The 21,273-nt window shown below is 27.3% G+C and overlaps 1 protein-coding gene across 4 annotated transcripts in view; it reads left to right on the forward strand.

Moving 5' to 3' along the window:
* Positions 1-1,172: 1,172 nt before the first annotated feature.
* Positions 1,173-21,273, forward strand: part of LOC111895316 (serine carboxypeptidase-like 13) — a 40,215-nt gene continuing 20,114 nt past the window's right edge. The window contains exons 1-12 of one of the 4 annotated variants that reach the window (XM_023891403.3): positions 1,173-1,258; positions 2,473-2,658; positions 2,777-2,922; positions 8,175-8,251; positions 9,941-10,063; positions 14,937-15,039; positions 15,192-15,229; positions 15,435-15,536; positions 15,628-15,714; positions 15,814-15,939; positions 20,905-20,976; positions 21,057-21,208. In XM_023891403.3, the coding sequence (XP_023747171.2) occupies positions 2,480-2,658; positions 2,777-2,922; positions 8,175-8,251; positions 9,941-10,063; positions 14,937-15,039; positions 15,192-15,229; positions 15,435-15,536; positions 15,628-15,714; positions 15,814-15,939; positions 20,905-20,976; positions 21,057-21,208 (1,205 nt within the window). In that variant the 5' untranslated portion in view covers positions 1,173-1,258; positions 2,473-2,479. The remainder of the gene's footprint in view (positions 1,259-2,472; positions 2,659-2,776; positions 2,923-8,174; positions 8,252-9,940; positions 10,064-14,936; positions 15,040-15,191; positions 15,230-15,434; positions 15,537-15,627; positions 15,715-15,813; positions 15,940-20,904; positions 20,977-21,056; positions 21,209-21,273) is intronic. The other 3 variants (XM_042901080.2, XM_023891404.3, XM_023891405.3) reach the window with 3 other exon arrangements.

A 21,273-nucleotide genomic window follows, 5' to 3' on the forward strand; every position in this document is an offset into this window, starting at 1 on the left:
ACACCACCAAACCCACAGTCCTTGAAATCGATTTTAGATTCTGTTCTCCTCATCCTTTCCATATAATATTGCAAAGCTATGAAAAATTGATTTCATTTCCGTCAGTGTATTTATCCTCTTCACGTATCGTCTTTATCCTCTTCACATACCCTTATAAATGGATTTTAGAACCTTTAGTTTCGGTTTGAAATCTGTAACGTTTTTTTCTTTGTTTTTGAAAACAGTTAAGTCTTTTTGCTTTGGTTTTTGAAATGAGTTTGGCATTTAATTACCAGAGGGAGGAAAGGTGGGAGTGTGGTGGTGGAGTTGTCGAATCAACTTTGCTCGTCTTCTCTCTCTCTCTCTCTCTCTCTCTCTCTCTCTCTCCATAAAACCTCCATAGCAAATGTAACCTCACAATTCTCACTGGATACCCACCAAAAGGTTGTTCCTTTTTCTGTTCCCGTCGAATGCAACATTTAAGGTGAATGAGGAACAACTTTTATGCATAGGATCACATTTCCTTCCGATAGTATCTCAACTTGCAGGTACATTTAAAGGAAAAAACATGTCTGATGTGCTGCAAAATAGATACATGATCATTGATTCCTTAAACTTGAAGTTACAGTGATGGGAGTTGATGTATGATATCAGATATCAAAGGGGGTGTAGGTGACTTAGGGACCACCTTATTTTCAACTTACCAACTTTGAAGTGAAAAGAGGAAAATACTTAAAAAGACAAAAAATACCCATGCGTGCAAGGCACGTGGGGGTAATTACACATCAATAACTACCGGTTAATGTTAATAGGGACTAAACGTGCATGAAAAAACAAACTTATGGACGGTCCGAGTTAATTTTTGGAAACAGGGAGTAAACATGCGTTTTGGCCCATACACAAGGGACGATTAATGTAATTTATCCAAAAAATCATTTAATGGGGACAAAAACTTCAAGAACACATTTTCCTTCCATTATTTCTAACAGTAAAGTTTAACAACTTATTTCAAGAACACAATAAAACGTTTTTTCTTACAAAATATTCTCTTTGTATAAAAACAAACTTATTTCAATACACAATAAACGTTTTTCTTACAAAATATTTTCTTCGTGTGAAAAGCAACTTATTTCAATTTTTTTTATTGTAATTATCTACAATATGCAAGTACTATAAATGATAACTCCTTTCCTTGTTGATAGGACTCTAACTTTTGAGGACGAGCTAAATATTTAAATTCATCGGCGTCCGGCTTAATAAAGGTGACAACTACAATAAGGTACATAAAATTTGGTTATCTGTTTGGGTCGTGTTATTACTTTTAGGGATTTTTCCTATTTTTTAACTTCTCTTTTGCTTATTTCCTCACATTCCCTATTAACTTTTTTTTAGTAATTTGTTAATTTAACAAACTAAGAACTCAAGATATATTATAGTAAATAAGTTTTTATTGTTTCTTAACCATCTCATAATACATCGCAATATTAATTCTGTTACTTCAGAAGTTACAATAATGTCTATCTAATAACTTTATATTTATTTGGTTTAATTTAAAAATTATAATGATGTAAGTTTGTTTATCTAAAAATTTTAAGAGTATTTTTATAAAAAAAAAATTCAATTCAAGAGGTGTCCATGGAATCCCTTTGCATCCTGTAGCATCTCCCTAACTTTCATATATATATATATATATATATATATATATATATATATATATATATATATATATATATATATATATATATATATATATATATATATATATATATATATATATATATATATATATATATATATATATATATATATATATATATATATATATATATATATATATATATATATATATATATATATAGGTTCAGGTTCATTTGAGACCATTTTAATTTTATGAGACTATGAGACCAAATCTAAAAATAATTTTAAAATGCAAAATAAATAGAAAATTCCAAAAATTCTTTTTTTAAATATTATTTTCGGAACTTAAATTAACTAAAAAAAATTTAAAAAAAAATCCCGTTTTTTTGAAAAATACATGAAATATTCTAATAGAATATTACACTGACATATTCTAAAAAATAATTTTAAAATGCAAAATAAATGGAAAAATATAAAAATTCTTTTTTTTAAATATTATTTTCGGAACTTGAATTAATTAAAAAAAATAAAAAAAAATTCCATTTTTTTTGAAAAATACGTGAATATTCTAATAGAATATTACACTGTACATATTCTAAAAAATAATTTTAAAATGCAAAATAAATGGAAAAATCCAAATATTCTTTTTTTAAATATTATTTTCGGAACTTGAATTAACTAAAAAAAATAAAAATAAAAAATAAAAAATACGTCTCGCGATCTCACAAAATTAGGCCGTCTCACATGAACCTAACCCTATGTATATATATATATATATATATATATATATATATATATATATATATATATATATATATATATATATATATATATATATTTTTTTTTTTTTTTCAGAACCACAATGATAGAACCACAATGTAAATCTCATTCAGTACAATGGAACATCTTTAAAAAGTTCAGCGGCCTCCTACTGTATGGTGTGTTTCTTATGGTAGGTTCCTCAGATGTTAGTGATTCACGCTTCCTTGTTAAGGAATTGCCAGGTCTCATTGGTGAACTTCCTTTCACACTCGAAACTGGGTAATAGAATTGTATCGGTTCATTTTCCTATTAGATCCTTACCAACAATAATGTTTATTATAATATTTACTTATTTAATAGAGTAGATATACTAACTTTTAAAACAATGTGCTTTAAGTTACATTGGCGTTGGAGATTCCGATGATATACAACTATTTTACTACTTCTTCGAGTCTGAAAGGGATCCAAAAAATGATCCTCTCATCCTTTGGCTCACCGGTGGGCCTGGTTGTTCTGGTCTTTCAGCCATCCTCTATGAAATAGGTAAGGAATTGAATTTTTTTTTTTTCGTTTTTAAATCAGTTAACAAAGTTGAACCCATTCATCTATTGTTATGTGTACCATCTACATATCGTTCCAAGGTCAACATAAATGATATATAAATTTTGATGATAAAAGTTAATCAAGATCTTAACTAGTTCAATTAAAGATTGTGAACAACATTATCTTTATCATTAATATACAATATTAGCTAGCAAAATATAAATCTAATTATATGAGAGCAAGTTGATAAAACATCATACAATCAATAAAATCACATAACCATCTCTCTCGGTTAAGTATGTCTATATCTCTTCAATTGTATAAGAACGACACAAAAATGACCTGACTAAACAAAAAAAGCACGCACGCGCGCGCGCACGCGCGCACACACACACACACACACACACATATATATATATATATATATATATATATATATATATATATATATATATATATATATATATATATATATATAACTTCCACCTATTTATTATTATTTAGAAAAAAACAACTAAATTAAATATATCATAACCACCACCCCACATCTTTTTTTACACGTTGGGTCTCATCTCTTTCTTTCTCATGATTTCGAATACGTTCTTCCTAAAAATTCCGATTGCAGGTCATTTTTTAAAGTTTATTAATGATTTTGAATACATTCTTCTTCCTAAAAATTTTGATTTCAAGTTGTTTTTAATAATTTATAAATTTCCCATTAAGTGTCAAGTTTAATTCTAACTTCCTTTAACCACATCTTCCTCAGGATTAATTACATTACTTACAGGTGGTTTCATAACATCGTCTTGATCAATTGAAATGCACCTATCTTCCCAAATCAATTGTAGCTTACACCTCTCATTTTCATACCAAATCCTACCAGATTCTATAATCATATATTTTTTATTAATTAACCTTTATGTTTTACATATCATGTGTTTGGTTCCTACATCAATTTAGATACAAATAAAAGAATTAAATTAATCTAATTAACCTTTATGTTTTATGCCATGATCATTAAAATAAATCTAAGAGTGGCTTGTTGTTGAATTCATGACCATTCTCACATTAAAAGAGTTGATTGTCAATTTTAAATTGAATAGTAACATAAGCATGCAATGTTTTCTGAGAAGGAAAAAACTATTGTTGGAGATGACTGAAGGTAGGCAGTAGGTCAGGTGGCTGTTGAAGCATCGAGTACGTAGCATTGATGGGTTGCAGATTGATTCCGAGAGCCATCAGGGGCTGCTGATGGGTAGTGACCACAGCAGTACACCTGAGCTCTGAATCCATTTTGAGCACCACATAAATTAATCTTGAAATTGACCAAATGAGCTTTGAAACCCGAAACAAAAAAAATCATTGTAGAAGACATTAGTGCTACCCCCCTTTTGGAAGTACCCCATCCATCATTTTTGACTTTATTAAACTTATTTTGAGTTTTTTCATGGTTCGAGGAGGAGTATAGGGCAGCCGAGGAAGTAAGTGGCATATCTCAATAGATTCGGTTGCTTCTTCACGAGACTCATGAATACGAAGCATGTTTTTGGCTTCAAGAATTGACAAAAATGGCTTTGTATTAGTGATGACATCGTTAATCTTGTGGTAAGAGGGAGGCAGTTGGTGTAAGATCTACATGACCAGCTCAATCTTATCGATGTTTAAATCACAGTCAGCTAATGGTTTGACCAGGTTCTTCAAGGAATGAAAAAATTTAGTAATGGAGGAGGGCCCTTTCTTTTTGTTTCGGAATTGTTCCTGAAGTTGAAGCATCCTTGACATCTTGTTGTTGAGAAAAAACTCACTAAGCTTGTCCCATAGGTCTTTAGAAGTGCAGTTATCACTTGAAACAATTTGCAAGAGGTTTTCACCGCATGTGGGGTAGACCCATGATTTGATTCTAGAATCAATAGCTTCCTAATCCTTATCTTTATCTCCTTGAGGTTTGAATTTTCCTATTATATGACCATAAAGCTTTTCATCATTACAAGTATACAAAAACATTATGCGCCATAATTTATATTTTGAGCCATCTAGAGTTAATTTGAAACTGAATTGCGAATAAACATTATTCAAGGGAAAGACCAATTGGCTAGCAGTGGTATTAGAACTGATGGCAACAAAAGATCTAACCGGTGTGGTCATTGTGAATCAGTGAAAAAACCAAAATAAAGCTTAATATAGATAAGAAATAAAAGACAAGATGCAAACCATAGGTTGAAGCAAGCCAATGCTCCTTAGAGCCTCCTGTGAACAACAAGCAGCAACTGGAAGCAGCGACAACAACACATAAACAACAGTGAAATAGCAAACATCAAAAATTCGAAATGGATTGAAGCAATTGAAAAGGCTCAACTGGTGTAGGTAGAAGGAACTCTAAGATCCGTAGAGTCTTCCAGATGTGAAAAAGAAGCAGAGGACCAACAATAAGCAATAGATTGCAGAAGGCAACACAAAAAACGAGACTTGATGTGAAAGTCTTGGTTGTGAAAAAATGCAGCAACAGAAGAAGCGATCAGGGAAGATAGCAACAGTAAGCAGGTCAAAAGTAGATGATAACAATCAGGGAAGATTCGACGACACCAGAAACGAATCAGGTGTATGTGATACACAGGAGAAAGTATCAGACGAAAAAAATGTTAATCCGTCCGGTTGTTAGGTTTATCCGCACAGTTGATGGCTTGATACCATGTTGACTATTGTGGAAAACCCCTTAATTAGGGTTGCATCTAAAATCAATATATATAGTGTAGAAAGTTACATATGATCCCCTATACAATACAACGATATAAAGAAACATGTAACACTATCTAACACAATCAATAATAACTGGAAAACGTATTCACCAACTCTAAAACATAACTTGGTTACAGAAATTAAAAAAAAAAACATTATTTTTATTGATGGCCAAGAAGACAGAAAATAGGTATATCAACAAAAGTTTTGATTAAGATTCCTAAACTAACAAGAGACCCATAGGATAACTTAACTTAAAAAAATAATTATTTTATTTTAAATCAACTCCAACAAATTAATTAAGTAAAAAACCAAAGATTAGACATCTAGAATTAGCTTTCTTCAAAACTTTTCCAATCCTGAATCACAAATCTACATAGATGAATTTCAAGACCAAAACAAAAATATTTAGATGCTCTAGTTTTGAAAAAATGATCTAAAGTAAAACCTTACAAAACCATACGAAATTAAAACAAACATCAATCTAAAAACATAGAACATGCAACAAACACCCACTTTTAAAATGCAAGGGAAAAACACTGGAACTACATATGGGTCACTTGATTTCATAAACCGTACTATGTCTCAACCGAGCTATAGAAGTATACCTTTATTATGCAACATGGTTTACAGCTTACGTGAGATCTATATGTATAGAAATAAAACAGGTTTAAAAATGAATTCATGACACCAATTCTTGGTTGTCATAGTTGAAGTTGCGTTCCTCGAGCAACCTTGAATCTACATAGCTCAACAATCTTCCACTTGTAGGATAATAATGAAACCTAATTCATTATGTATCATGTAATTCTCATAACCTAAAACAGAATAACATTCTATCCCTAGTCTGAAACCTTCTATCAATCATATGAAATGAGAGTTGAAGCTATGAAAAGCTAGAACTTTTCCACCATCACCACCTTAAAAAACATATTATTGGATTATTTGTACCAAAGATTTTCCATAATAAAAATATTCGATCATTGATCAATACTTTTATTGAAGTGATATACTATTTTAATGTATTTGTTCATACAATGAAACATCAGATTCTTCCCAAGATTAACTGCATACTTGTTTTGACACTAAAGAACATACTCTTCTTATTTCATGCCTAACTATGATAGAAACTTCTTCTACCAAAATGAGCTCTTTTCTTTAAATTTCAATGAACGTGTATTCTTCTTTAATGGTTGAAAGAGCAACACTATTATGAAATCTAAATATACAATTGATTGGTGTTACCCCAACTATAAGTACATATAAGTAATGCTCTTACCCGAAAACGAACAACCACCCAAATAACCATCTTTAAATCCTTCCAAGACAATGTCTGAAACAATTAAAAACTATAGAGGTTTATTTAAAGTATCATACCAACCAATTGATAGTTCTCTTTTCCCTCATTTTACATGAACTTCCTAACATCCCATTACAATACCATATCATGCATCAATCTACCCACTGTTAATGCATAGACGACTTTATCAATCTCCTTATTTTCTTTATCTACCTATTATAATTAATTATTTGTAAGTTTTATGTGACTTCTCAAAGGTGTACTTCTATAATTTACATTATTCAGATAGAACTTCTCTAACACTTCCTAAAGCTCTTAAAAAAGTTATAAAGTACCTTTTCATCGGTCTCTGATTATGCTCATATTAAACATGTGTCCCCAACCCTAAATCTTTCATTATAAACATTTGGTATAAGCACTTCTCCAATCCAATGATCTTATTTATGTTTATCCATTTATTAAAATATTATCAATATAATACAATAGGAATTGAACTTCTTTATGTAGCTTCAGTGATCCATTTCACATATTGTATATCCATTTCCTTGCATAAAATTTTCAAACTTCAAGTATCATTCCCTCAATTATTACTTTAATCTATACACACGTTTCCTCAATTTTCACAACATAATTTTCTTGTCCAACTATCTAGAATCCTTTAGGTTTTGCCATATAAGTTTTTCTTCGAGATCACTATGCAAGTAAGTTGTATTTATATCTAATTGTTCTAGGTGAAAGTCCTTAGATACCATAATACCTAAGACTAACTTGATTCTAATAATATTTACTATCATATATTTGATTTTGTAACTCCTTTTTTATATTTGAAACCCTTGACTATGAAAATGTTCCTTGGACATATGTTTTTATTTTGCTCTTTTTTTATTTTGGAAATCTACTTATTTTTTAATACTTTATTCCTTGCAAGTGACTTGACTAAGGAGCACATTTTGTTCTTTTCAAGTAAACGCATCTTACCCTACACATCTTGCTTCTAGTATATGAAATCTTCAATTTTAAGGCTTCTAGAAAAGACTTTGTCTTACCTTTCTCATTCAAAAGCACATAGTTTATTAATATTTTTCTAATATAATGTAGAAAACAATTGTATTTAGTTGTTTGTTACAATTTACCATGATATATTTTTTATAGCTCAACAATATCACTACTTTATAGAATGTATTTTTATTTAACATGATGATGGTTCTGTAAATAGGTCCATTTACTATCAACTATGAAAATTCAACTTTGGAGAAACCAATGCTTACGATAAACCCGTATAGTTGGACGAAGGTGCGTAATTATTACCTTGTTTTATATATAATTATTAAATAAAATTTACATCACTACCTCACTACAAAAACATTCATTATTCCAAAAAAAATAAGTCGAAAATCATTATTTGTGGACACAAAGATTGTTAGTGATTAAGGTTTAGGCCCAAGCCCTTTAGGGTTTAGATTAGATCTTCTATGTATCCCTATTTATATGAGGTTTAACCTCACTATTTATCAATGTAGCATTTTATTATATGACGTGGTATCAAAGCTCGAGGTTAAAACCTTACTTCTGACCACAACCCGTAGCTGCCGCCCTCTACCTCCGACGACCTTCTCTAATAGTCGTCAAACGTGCCTTCATTATGTTCTTTATTTTTCTATTTCTTCTCTTCTCTGCCTAAATAATAAAACAGTTGTTGGCATCAAACTAGAGCTCTTACCTCGACTTCTTCTACTGCCTCGTTTGCTTATGTCTCCTCGTCAGATGGCTCCTGCCTCTAAGCTTTCTGGCTTCTTCTCAACTTGCCTCTTCTTCAGATCTATTTTCCGAGTCAGTCGGAATAGGCTTCGTCCGCCGCAGCTCGAGCCCTCTTTCTTTCTCGCTGCTTTTCTATGGACTTCTCTGCCGACGAATCAATGATCGTCGCCGCTACCGCTCCTCTCTTCTTATACAAAGAACCGTCGCTGGCCGCCGCTTCTTCTTTTTCCTTCTCCAATGAGCAATTGTTGTTAGCTACCATCGTTAGAGCTCTGCCACCGCTACTATCGCTGTCTTCATTTATGTTAAGTTTTATGTTTTTGTTTTCCAGTTTAATCTTCCCATCCCGATCAAACTGCGGGGGATGTTAGTGATTAGGGTTTAGGCCCAAACCCTTTAGGGTTTAGATTAGATCTTTTATGTATCCATATTTATATGAGGTTTAACCTCACTATTTATCAATGAAGCAATTTATTATATGACAAAGATTTCATACCAATGTGATAGTGACAAGCTTGTATATTAGTGAAATTCAAGTTGATATATACTAGAAACATATATATATATATATATATATATATATATATATATATATATATATATATATATATATATATACTAGCCGTTTACCCGCGCAAAGCGGCGGACGACAAATAGTTTGTTTCGACAATTAATTTCTTTTCGACGAAGAATGATTATTTTCAATTCAATCATTAGTTTGTTTTAGGAACATGTTATATTAAAAATAAAGAAAATTCATGAAATGACTAAATTATAGGGTGTTGAGTATTTATTTGGATGAAAAAAGATCTGGTCAAAACCTTGGAAGAGAAGATTTATAGGAGTTTGTTTAAATTTTAATATCATCTTATTAGTGATTAGTTGTACAATTAGCTTAATGATTTGGACGTTTTAAAAAAATATTATTATTTTATTCAATCTATTTTTAGAAATAGTGGGATTTGTTTTATAAGATAGTAAAGATATATATATATATATATATATATATATATATATATATATATATATATATATATATATATATATATATATATATATATATATATATATATATTTGTCTTGCTTTTTGGGAGACAATTTTAATGTTGTCTATAGTGTTTTATATAAATACACAATGTCACATTTCATATTATACAAAAGGTTTGGTATTAACAAGACAACGAGCATATGTTTTTGGTATAATGAATCATCTTTATATTTCAGGAAGCAAATATAATATTTGTAGATCAACCTGCTGGGACGGGATTCTCATATGCGAAAACTCAAATATCTTACATAACAAACGATACATTAGCAACAATGCATGCTTACCATTTTATGAGAAAGGTAATTTAACTTCTTGATAAATTATTTATTTTTCTAATTTTTTTCAGTTATCATAACACCAATAAATACAATCCATGTATATTTTTGAATGCATATACATAATCCCCTTTTTGTCCTTGAAAATAAAATTCGTTAATGAAGCATCTATTATATGGGCTACTTGAAAGTAGTTTAAGATAATTCACTTTTTAAAGTCAGAAATGTTAAAAAGCTCATTAATACGGGAATTTAAGCCAAATTTCAAGTTCACACGTGATTTCTTAAGTTACAAGGAAGTATCGATCAATAAGGAAGAAAAAGAGTAATTGAAAACATTGCATATCTAAAACGCTTATAAAAATGTCCAATCTTCTCTGCTTTCTATCTCCACGAATTGCCTATTGAATACATGTAAAAATAAAAGTGTTAGGCTTGGAAAGCCTATACCCGTGGTCAATTCTTAAAGGCATTGGATAAGGTTAGCAATTCAATTCCAAAACAAACCCAAAAATAGTTTCAATGCATGTCAAAGTGAGTAGTTTCGATTGTTAGGATAAAGCATTTCAAATCCTATATCATCAACTTTCAAGTAATTTAATAATTCCAAATAATCAATGCATATGCTTTTATTTCCAAGCTCCAAGTTAACAAACTTGAGGTTAAATTAAAGTTGAGGCAACATGGATATGAGACTCTTTAAGAGGAGTGTGGAAAGATTATGGCTTTCTATCTGGATATTTCAAAAACAGGAGAATCACCAAGGCTTTTCAGGAATCAGTGTGCCCCCAAGATAAACGTTTCATCTACCTGCCCCAAATAAAATGTGTTTTCCTAGCCCTAGTCTTACAAAATTACTTAAATTGCTCTATAGGATAGTAATCTCATGACGCTTATAGTTAAGCCTCATGCATAAGAGGTTATTATACACAATACACTTTCTATGCCAGATCTAAAGTTAATAATCATGAATAGACAACACTAAGAATACTATGCACTTTTAATTCTCGATTAAGTTTCAAATTGGTTACATGTGCACCATCAAACAAGTATCATACAAGGGTATCAAATCCTTTGTGTATGCAAGGTTTGTCTTGAATGCAATCACTACAAACCTTGGATAACTATAAACCTTACCAAGATTATGTTCACCGCTTTACATCTAGTGTTGTTTAGATACTTAGGGGGTGTTTGGCTTAGCTTTTCAAACCCCAAAAGTCCTTTTTGGAAAAATTACAAAAAGTCAGGACTTCCTGACTTTTCCAAAAAGTTTTTTTTCCTTATGTAAAAACTTCAAAAGTAACTTCTAAAAGTAAGTTTGCCAAACATCTTTTGTTTTTTTTTCTTTTTCAAAAAGGACTTTTGGCTTTCAAAAGTTAAGCCAAACACCCCTTAGTGGTCATTTATAGTTAACAAGAATCCAAGTAATAAATAGCCAATTAATTTTAGAAGTGTTTTGAAAATCGTATCGAATCGATCGTGAATCAATTATATCTTTGTTTTGGTTACTTCAAAAAATAAATATAAATTAACCAGCGGTAAAAACAAGTGGAGCTAGACCAATAAAACTAATAATAAACCATTTTTTTTCAAAAAGTAAACCGATATTAAAACGATTTTTTTCCTGAAAAAACGGTTGTAAATCTGTTCTTAAAAACAACTAAGTTTCAAAACTTAGACCTTTTGTTGATAGCAACCTAATTGCTTTAAAGCTTGCGAAATTACAATAGATAAAGAAAGAGGCACCTTCTCCTTTTACAAATTAAACAAACCAACCATACTGTAAGACCAAGCAACATAAGACATATTCATGTATGCGGATTTTACTGTTTAATTTGCAGTTGTTTGATACCATTTATCATTTATATAAAGCTTTCATCCCATAGTTAAGAATAAATTATCATAAATAGTATATATATATATATATATATATATATATATATATATATATATATATATATATATATATATATATATATATATATATATATATATATATATATATATATATATATATATATAAAAGTTCAATTGAGAATAAAAAAAGTTGACATGGAGGAATCATTCTCAGTCACTTATTAATTTATGCCATAAAAGTCTCTATCGTACCGGTAGAAATAAGAAAGGAATACACATGTATTTTCCAACAAAACATATTTTCTAAAACTATGCTAACCATTATCTTAATATATACAAAAACATAATTTTTTTAAAAATTTTTAAAGAGCTATTTTTATCGAAAAATAGTTTTAAATATAGCAAATTTCATAAATTTTTTATTCTCTATAAATAGACATCCATATTGATATAGTTTTAAGATAAAATATAATTTTTTTTATAGTTTTTGTTATCGTTATTAATAAGTGAATAAAAATGAATCATATCTTTACTACAGTACATTTGTTATTCACTTATGAATAAAAAATACGATTAATTTTTTTTATAGTTTAAATATCATTTATATATGCGCTTTCTCACTAAATTAAAATTAGGGAAGTTAAGGATTTAATACCCCCACCCAGAAAGACGTGTTTTTCATTTTTTTTCAGGGTGGTAACGCGCTACTACTTAAACTACTTATGTTAATTCTACTTACGCTAAATAAAAAAAAATGTAGCTCCCTGTTAGGATCGACAATTGAGAGAATCTTGGCATCTGCCTTTATTATGTTTCATGTCCGCAAATCGTATTCATGTCCGACCCCCCTTCTCTGTTGGCGAATCGACTTCAGCTCCTGTACTTCTTTCTTTAGGGTCGTCTAAAAAGTCATATAATAAACTTTTTACAATTTACATCAGCTCTCGTTGCATGTTATATTCATATATGAATAAAACATGTATTAGATTTCCTCACAAGTTATATTTATATAGGAAGAACACAATTATCATAATTTTGTTACGGTTCATTTGTTGTTTATATATGAATAAGTAGTTCAAATTTTCGAAACACTTCGTCATTTATTAACATACTACTTATTCATATGTGAATAACAAATTAACTCTGATAAATATTTTATTCATATATGAATATAACATATGACGACAACTAATACACGTTTTATTTATATATAAATATAATATATGACGAAAGATGATGTAAAAAATATATTTTAGATAAAAAACTTTATTATGTGTTATATTCATATATTAATGATACTTAAACTATAAAAAAAGTTTACTATACGTTTTATTCATAAGTGAATAACGAATGTACTTTAATAAAATCTGATGCGTTTTTATTCACTTATGAATAACGAGAGCTAAAACTCTAAAAAAATAATTTTTTATTTTATCTTAAACTATATCAGTATGAATGTCTATTTACAGAGAATAAAAATTTATGAATTTTGATATATTTAAAATAATTTTTCGATAAAAATAGCTTTCTAAAAATAAAAAAACAAAAAAAGTATGTTTTTGTGTATATATTAAGGTAATGATTAGTATAGATTAAGGAAATATGCTAGTTTGGAAAACACATGTGTATCCGTTACCCATTTCCGCCGGTACGCCTAAGTGTTTTCCGGAAAAATAAATATGTGGTTGAGAATGATTCCCTCATTTTTAATTTTTTTTCTCAATTAAACGTTCATCTCTCTCTCTCTCTCTCTCTCACTATATATATATATATATATATATATATATATATATATATATATATATATATATATATATATATATATAAGTTGAATAAAGTAAGAACTTAAAAATAAGTGAGAACTGTGAGCAAAAATCTTTGCCGTAGGATTGAAAATAATAAAATATAGAGATTTGATTTTATTTATCGCAAATATCTTGCAAGATGATATATAGCATTTTTGTAATTATGTGCGAGATTTTGACATTTTTCGGAAATGGTAATCGTTTGGAGGCTAAACGGGTAAAAGTAAAAAACAAAAAGAAAGAAAAAACCCGCCTGCATTTTCCGGCAATGTTAATTATTTGGAGGTTATATATAGAGTAAATTACAGAAATGATCCATGTGGTTTGGTCGATTCCTCAGTTTTGGTATTTAAGTTTAAAATTTGATAGATTACATCCATTTGGTTTGTAAACTGACACTCTAGGTCCTTGGTCCATATAGAATGACCAAATTACCCTTTCTTTCTTTTTTCTTTTTTCTTATAACAATTTATTATATATATATATATATATATATATATATATATATATATATATATATATATTATTGTTTTTTATCTTTATTTTAATAGAATTAATCTAGATTTTTATAAAATTACTTTTTTTTTTAAAAATCAATTATATAAATTATTTAAAATCATGTTGTTATTATTTATTTATTTATTTATTTTTGTTTTTGTGGTTTAAAAATCTTTTAATATTTTTGACGTTTTACTTGAATATACTTAATAATGTTGTTTATTTTGACGTTTTGTTCGTTTACATTATATAATGATTTTTTTTACCTTTTTTTCAAATAAACAAATTAAAACAATATTAGTCTTCTAATAAAATTATTTAATATATTTTTTTTCTTCTTATAACGATATATATATATATATATATATATATATATATATATATATATATATATATATATATATATATATATATATATATATATATATGTTTACTTTGGTTTTTTTTTCTACATTTGTAATACAAAAAAATCTAATTATTTTGGCAATAAATAAAGAAGCGACATATAAACGAATGATGTAAATGAAAAACACACACATATATATATATATATATATATATATATATATATATATATATATATATATATATATATATATTAAACAATTTTAAAACGAAACCATTGTTGAAAAATCAAAAGAAAATTAGTTTAACGGCTTTTTTGGTAAAGTCTAAGAACATAGTGATTTTCCATAAACTGTCCTACAAACTAAGATCAATGCTTTCTTATTACACAGTGGCTTATGGATCATCCAAAATTTCTCACCAACCCATTTTATGTTGCTGGCGATTCATACAGTGGCATAGTAGTGCCAATGATGGCCCTGAGAATATATAATGGTATTCTTAATTACTTTTAGTTCTTGCTACAAAGATATCTTCAAGAAAACCAAGTTTGATTCATCAAAATGTTTTATAATTAGAGCAATATATTAAGCTTCTATTGAATATTATAAAGATTATTCAATGATATGTGTTTCTTTCTTTTATAGGTAATGAAGTTGGAGAAGAGCCAAATATCAACATCAAAGTATAAAATAATAAATCATTTGGATAAGTCAAATTTCATATTCAAGAGTACATAACTTGTTTTTATAAACCTTTTTAATATAATAAAATCTTTATGATGCATGAGCTTGATTGTACTGAACTTGATCTTTTATGATATTAATTGAAAAATTATTTTCATAAGCTTTTAATGTATTAAAGAATTTGACGGATGCTGTTCAATTTAGGGGTATATAATTGGTAATCCGGCAACCGACATGTATTCTGAATTTAATTCAAAAATTGAATCTGCCCATCGTTTGGCACTCATATCAGATGCAATATACAAGGTAAAAATAAGGATTATTCAGTTTTCTACATATACAATAACCAAGTTGATTGCACCAAATGAACTTGAAATTAAGTTGCATACTTTTGTAGTCAGCTAAAGAAAATTGCCATGGAAACTATTTGATCGTAGATCCCAACAACACCCTATGCATTCATGATCTTCAAGTGGTAAATAAGGTACATCAACCAGAATTCAACTTCGGTTATTAGCTAATTATTAATATCACTATCATACTCTTTATTACGTTTTAATGCTTTCTTAATTTTGAACTACAGTGCCTTGAAAGAATTGATATACGTGATATTTTAGAGCCTTCTTGTGACACCACATATACCAGAAAATATGATATCTTTAGAAGGGGCTTAACATCATTACCTCATGTTAAGAAACAATGGTGTCGTGTAATTCTCTCTCTCACTCATATATATATATATATATATATATATATATATATATATATATATATATATATATATATATATATATATATATATATATATATATATATATATATATATATATATATATATATATATATACACACACCTCGATTTCCTCTTGAAAATAACCACTCCCTTGAGGGGAAAATGTTTCATTTTGGTAGCAACACAAAAGGTAGACTTGTCCACAGGTGCAAGGCTTTTCTTGCTGAAGCTCGTTTTTTTGAAGAATTCTGAGAATTTGAGAACTTCTCCACTCATTATTTTTCAAAACCAATACAACCAATATTAACAAAATGCAACGTCTAAGTCATATCTAGACCCAAAAAAAGATTTGATGATCTTTTTTTTTTTAAAATGCTCTCATAAATATGCATTCATGTATGTATATGAATCAACAGTCATATCTGCGTCCGCACTCCATATGATTGTTGATTCATCCATATGCAAGCATTCGTATGTATGCAGTCTATATGACTGCGGACACATAGTTCTAACTATGAATGTTTTATTTCTCAAGTTCTCACAAATTTTTAGGTTCTCACAATAACTTCGACTTATATATATATATATATATATATATATATATATATATATATATATATATATATATATATATATATATATATATATATAGAGAGAGAGAGAGAGAGAGAGAGAGAGAGAGAGAGAGAGAGAGAGAGTAAACTTCAAATAGAATCAAAAGTTTTTTCGGATCTTTAGGATCACTTTTTCACCTATCATTTTAGAGTTTATCTTATATCGAAAAAAATATTTAAAAATATTTGAATTCATTATTTTTCAACCTCTTTCCATATTGGTACTTGAAAAAAAATCTACGAAAAAATGTGCACATAAGCACATTTTTCGTAAAAAACTCATTTTTTTTTAAAAAAAAATTCAACGAATCACCTTCCATATTAACATCTTAGACAATTAAGACATTTTGAAAAAGTTGAAAAAATATGCATATATGCACAAACTCAAAATGTGCATGATTTTTCAACCTTAGTTATATACTTTATCTTATATAAAAAAAAAGAAGAAAACTAAAAATATGTAAATTCATCATTTATTAAACACTTCACATATTGATATTCGGAAAAAAAAATTACGTAAAATGTGCACCATATGCACATATACACAAAATAAAAATATGCATATATGCACATCTACATATATGCACGCTAATGTACAGATGAGAAACATCTTAATAAGTTATGACACTATTATAGAAAGTGATTTTTTGAAAAAAAAAATTCAAAACAAACGTTTTTCTACTTATATGCACATATGTGCATATGTGCACATCTTCCGTTATATGCAAAAAAATCGAATATAAGTATGTGTAGAGGTTAAAAATGATCAAATTTACATATTTTTAGTAATTTTTTTCAATAGAAAATAAACTTAATTTTTTTTTTTTACAAATAATGTGCATGTGATGCACATGTTATAGATTTTTTTTTCTAATGTTAATATAGAAAGAGGTTAAAATGATGAATAATATATATATATATATATATATATATATATATATATATATATATATATATATATATATATATTCGATATAAGGTAAGTTTTAAAATAAAGATTGAAAAAATGATCATACGATCCTGAAAAAGTTAGTGATCCTAATGGATCCAATATATATATATATATATATATATATATATATATTATATATATATATATATATATATATATATTAGTTGTGAAACCGATGTATTACATGAGTTAATGTTGAAAAAAAGTAAAATATAAAGATCAAAAATTTAACAACTTTGCATTTATAAAAAAAGAAGAAAAACATTGAATTATTATAATAGAAATGTTTTTTTTTTTTTTATCTTTTAAATTTAAACAAAATACTAATTTAAATAAATAAAAGAAACTAAGAAGCTTTAATTTTGAGAATTTTGAAATTAAAATGTATCTTCATTAATGAAATTGATATTTATTTATTATTACATTTATTGCAATTATTATATTAAAATATTATATGAAATTTAATAAAATAAAAAAACTCATAAAATAACATGTGGAAAAAATTTAATTCAAAATAACCACAAAATAAGAATTGACAAATTGAATGAGAGTGTGACAAGTGGAAAAAAAAACATTCATTTATTAGACAGGATATATATATATATATATATATATATATATATATATATATATATATATATATATATATATATATATATATATATATATATATATATATATATATATATATATATGTGTGTGTGTGTGTGTGTGTGTGTGTGTGTAAGATTTAACGGACTAACGGAGACATATTTACATAAATGGCTCTTTAGTTTATAGTATTTTTACTGTTTGTTCAAGGACAATAGATAAGATCTAAAATAAAGGTTAAAAAAACAATCCTAAAACAGTTAGTGATCCTAATGGATCCAATATATATATATATATATATATATATATATATATATATATATATATATATATATATATATATATATATATATATATATATATATATATATATATATATGAGAGATTTAACGGGGGTCATCTTTGCATAAATGGTTCTTTAGTTTATAGTATTTTCCATGTTTGGTCAATGACAAATTTGTCATTTTTTAAAAATAAAGGTTTTGTGGTTAGATTTAATGGTAGAAGTACCATATCTACGATATTAACAAAACACAAAGAGTGTGTATGTCTATTTTGTTGAAGTTATAAGTGCATATTTTGCCAAACTGTATAGGCCATTTATTTAATTTTGTCTTTTAAAATTAAAATTCTAATTTGCTCCCAAGTAGTTTGAAGGTTTTAGAAAACCTGTGACATTCAAACTAGATTGTTAGCGTCAAAATGAGAAAACAGTTTTGAAAACATTTCAACTTAAAATGAAAATACCTACATTGTTATCCTTAGAGAACACATTTAGTTTAAGAATAACTCACTTTATACTTAAAGGTTAAATATATACAAGTTATTGTTGAAAATGACATCTCTTTTATACTTAAAGGTCAAATGTATGTAGGTTATTGTTCAAAATGATATCTGATTAACAAATGAAACAGCTAATCATTTACAATTTAAATTAATGTTATTTTTTTCCGTGATCGTTTATAATTGAGAAAATACCACAAATGTCATTAAGTTTGTACGAAAATTCAATTTGAACATTTTGTTATTTTTCGTCTCAAATTAGATACCGTGTTTTCAATCTTTTAGTATTCTGACCACTTGATCGGTCGATCTGGTTGTCTGCTCTGAGGTGACATGATGACGTGGCATGCTGACATGTAAAATTAAAAAATTACGCCGAAGACACTAAGTTTTTATTTTTTTCAAATTGACACAAAGTTTTTTTTTTTTTTTTTTTTATTTTGGCACTTTATTTTTTTTTTTTTTTTCAAACCGAATATTATTTTTAAATCTTGTTGGATATTGACTATTCTCCATATAAAACTGTATAAATAATTTTTCTTTTACATTTAAAACCATATAATTCTTTTTCACTTAAAAGCGACATTTTTGGTTTAAATATAAGGTTTTTTTACATTCAAACCATAATGCAATGTATAAACATGTATTAGTTTTATTATAACCACAATTTTCATTAAAGACACAACTTTAAAATGAGTTTGAAAGTGTGAAATTCACAGTCAAATAAGTTAATATGATACTGGGAAAACAATAGTACGAGGCTCGCTTCAATTAACAAGAGACATTCGTTGTATATATTCGTGATTTTTGGTTCTTGCAAATATACTTCTTGATTTGTTGGAAAAATTATAACATCGTAATAATACATGAAAAATATGATTATAATATAATTAATACATATTTAGTTTGTTATCTATAAAGCTGGTGTATCGTAATTGAATTATTTGTAACGAACGGAAGACTTCCACTTCAATATAATAGCTTTATAGATAACAAACGAAATATGTATTAATTATATTATAAACTTATTTTTCATGCATAATTAGGATGTTATATTTTTTCCAACAAATCAAAAAGTATATATGCAAGAAACAAAATCATGAATATATACAACGAATGGTCCCTTAGTACTTAAAACGACCCCGAACCTTCTTGTTCCCGAGACCATATTAGCTTATCTGCATGTGCATTCCACACATCGTAACTCATTTTAAAGTTGTATTATTAATGAAAAAAATAGCGTAATAATGTAACCTATACATATTTATACATAGCATTATGTTTTGAATGTAAAAAAATTTATATTTATACAAAAAAAATATGGTTTTTAAATGAAAGAAAAATGTATTTATACGGTTTCAAATTTAAAAAAAATTTATTTATATAGTTTCAAATAGAAAATGGTCAAAAGTAAACAAAAATGAAAAAAAAAATGATATTTTATTTGGAACAAATTAATAGAGTGTGAAAATTGATAAAAATAAATAAATAAAAGTTAGTGCCAAAATTGAAAAAAGTGAGCTTAGTGTCTTTTGTGTATTTTTTTTTTCAATTTTAACACGTCAGCATGTTATGTCATAATGTCACGTCATCAAAACTAACATCTCATCATGTATGTACAACCAGGTTGACCGGTCAAGTTGTCAAAATTGTAAAAAAATGAAAACGCGGTATTTAATTTTAGACGAAAAATAACGCAGTGTCAAAATCAAATTTTCATGTAAACTTAATGTCTTTTGTGTCATTTAACATTTATAATTGAATTTTAGTTTGATTTGTTTTCTTTTAGAAGTACACTCTTGAGGTTGAAACTATATATATATATATATATATATATATATATATATATATATATATATATATATATATATATATTATATATATATATATATATATATATATATATATATATATATATATATATATATATAAAATGATTTTTTTCTTATATGTGTAATTTACTATTTATGACTTTTGTCTTATATATGTCCTTGTTTGCAGGATGATAACTATTTATATGCTGCTCCATGGGCTAATAGTAGAGAGGTACGAGAGGCTCTTCACATTCACGAGGTTAGTAGTTCACAATGTCATGTATTCATGATAACATTTGGAGTATTTCGGATAATATATAATAATTTCATGACTGTCAGGATTTTAAAGAAATTGAGTGGGTATTATGCAATGCAAGCTTGAGTTTTGTATCACTTAATACAGAACCCATATCTTACACGTATAATGTTAAAAATGTTATTGACTATCATCGACGCCTTTCATATAAACAATGTCGAGCTCTTGTATACAGGTATAACTTTTTTTCCGCTTGTGCTTCTTAATTTATGAATGCATGTGTAGTATAGAAAAAACATT

This window comes from Lactuca sativa, chromosome 4 (assembly GCF_002870075.4).
Source record: "Lactuca sativa cultivar Salinas chromosome 4, Lsat_Salinas_v11, whole genome shotgun sequence".
Classification (NCBI taxonomy): Eukaryota; Viridiplantae; Streptophyta; class Magnoliopsida; order Asterales; family Asteraceae; genus Lactuca; species Lactuca sativa.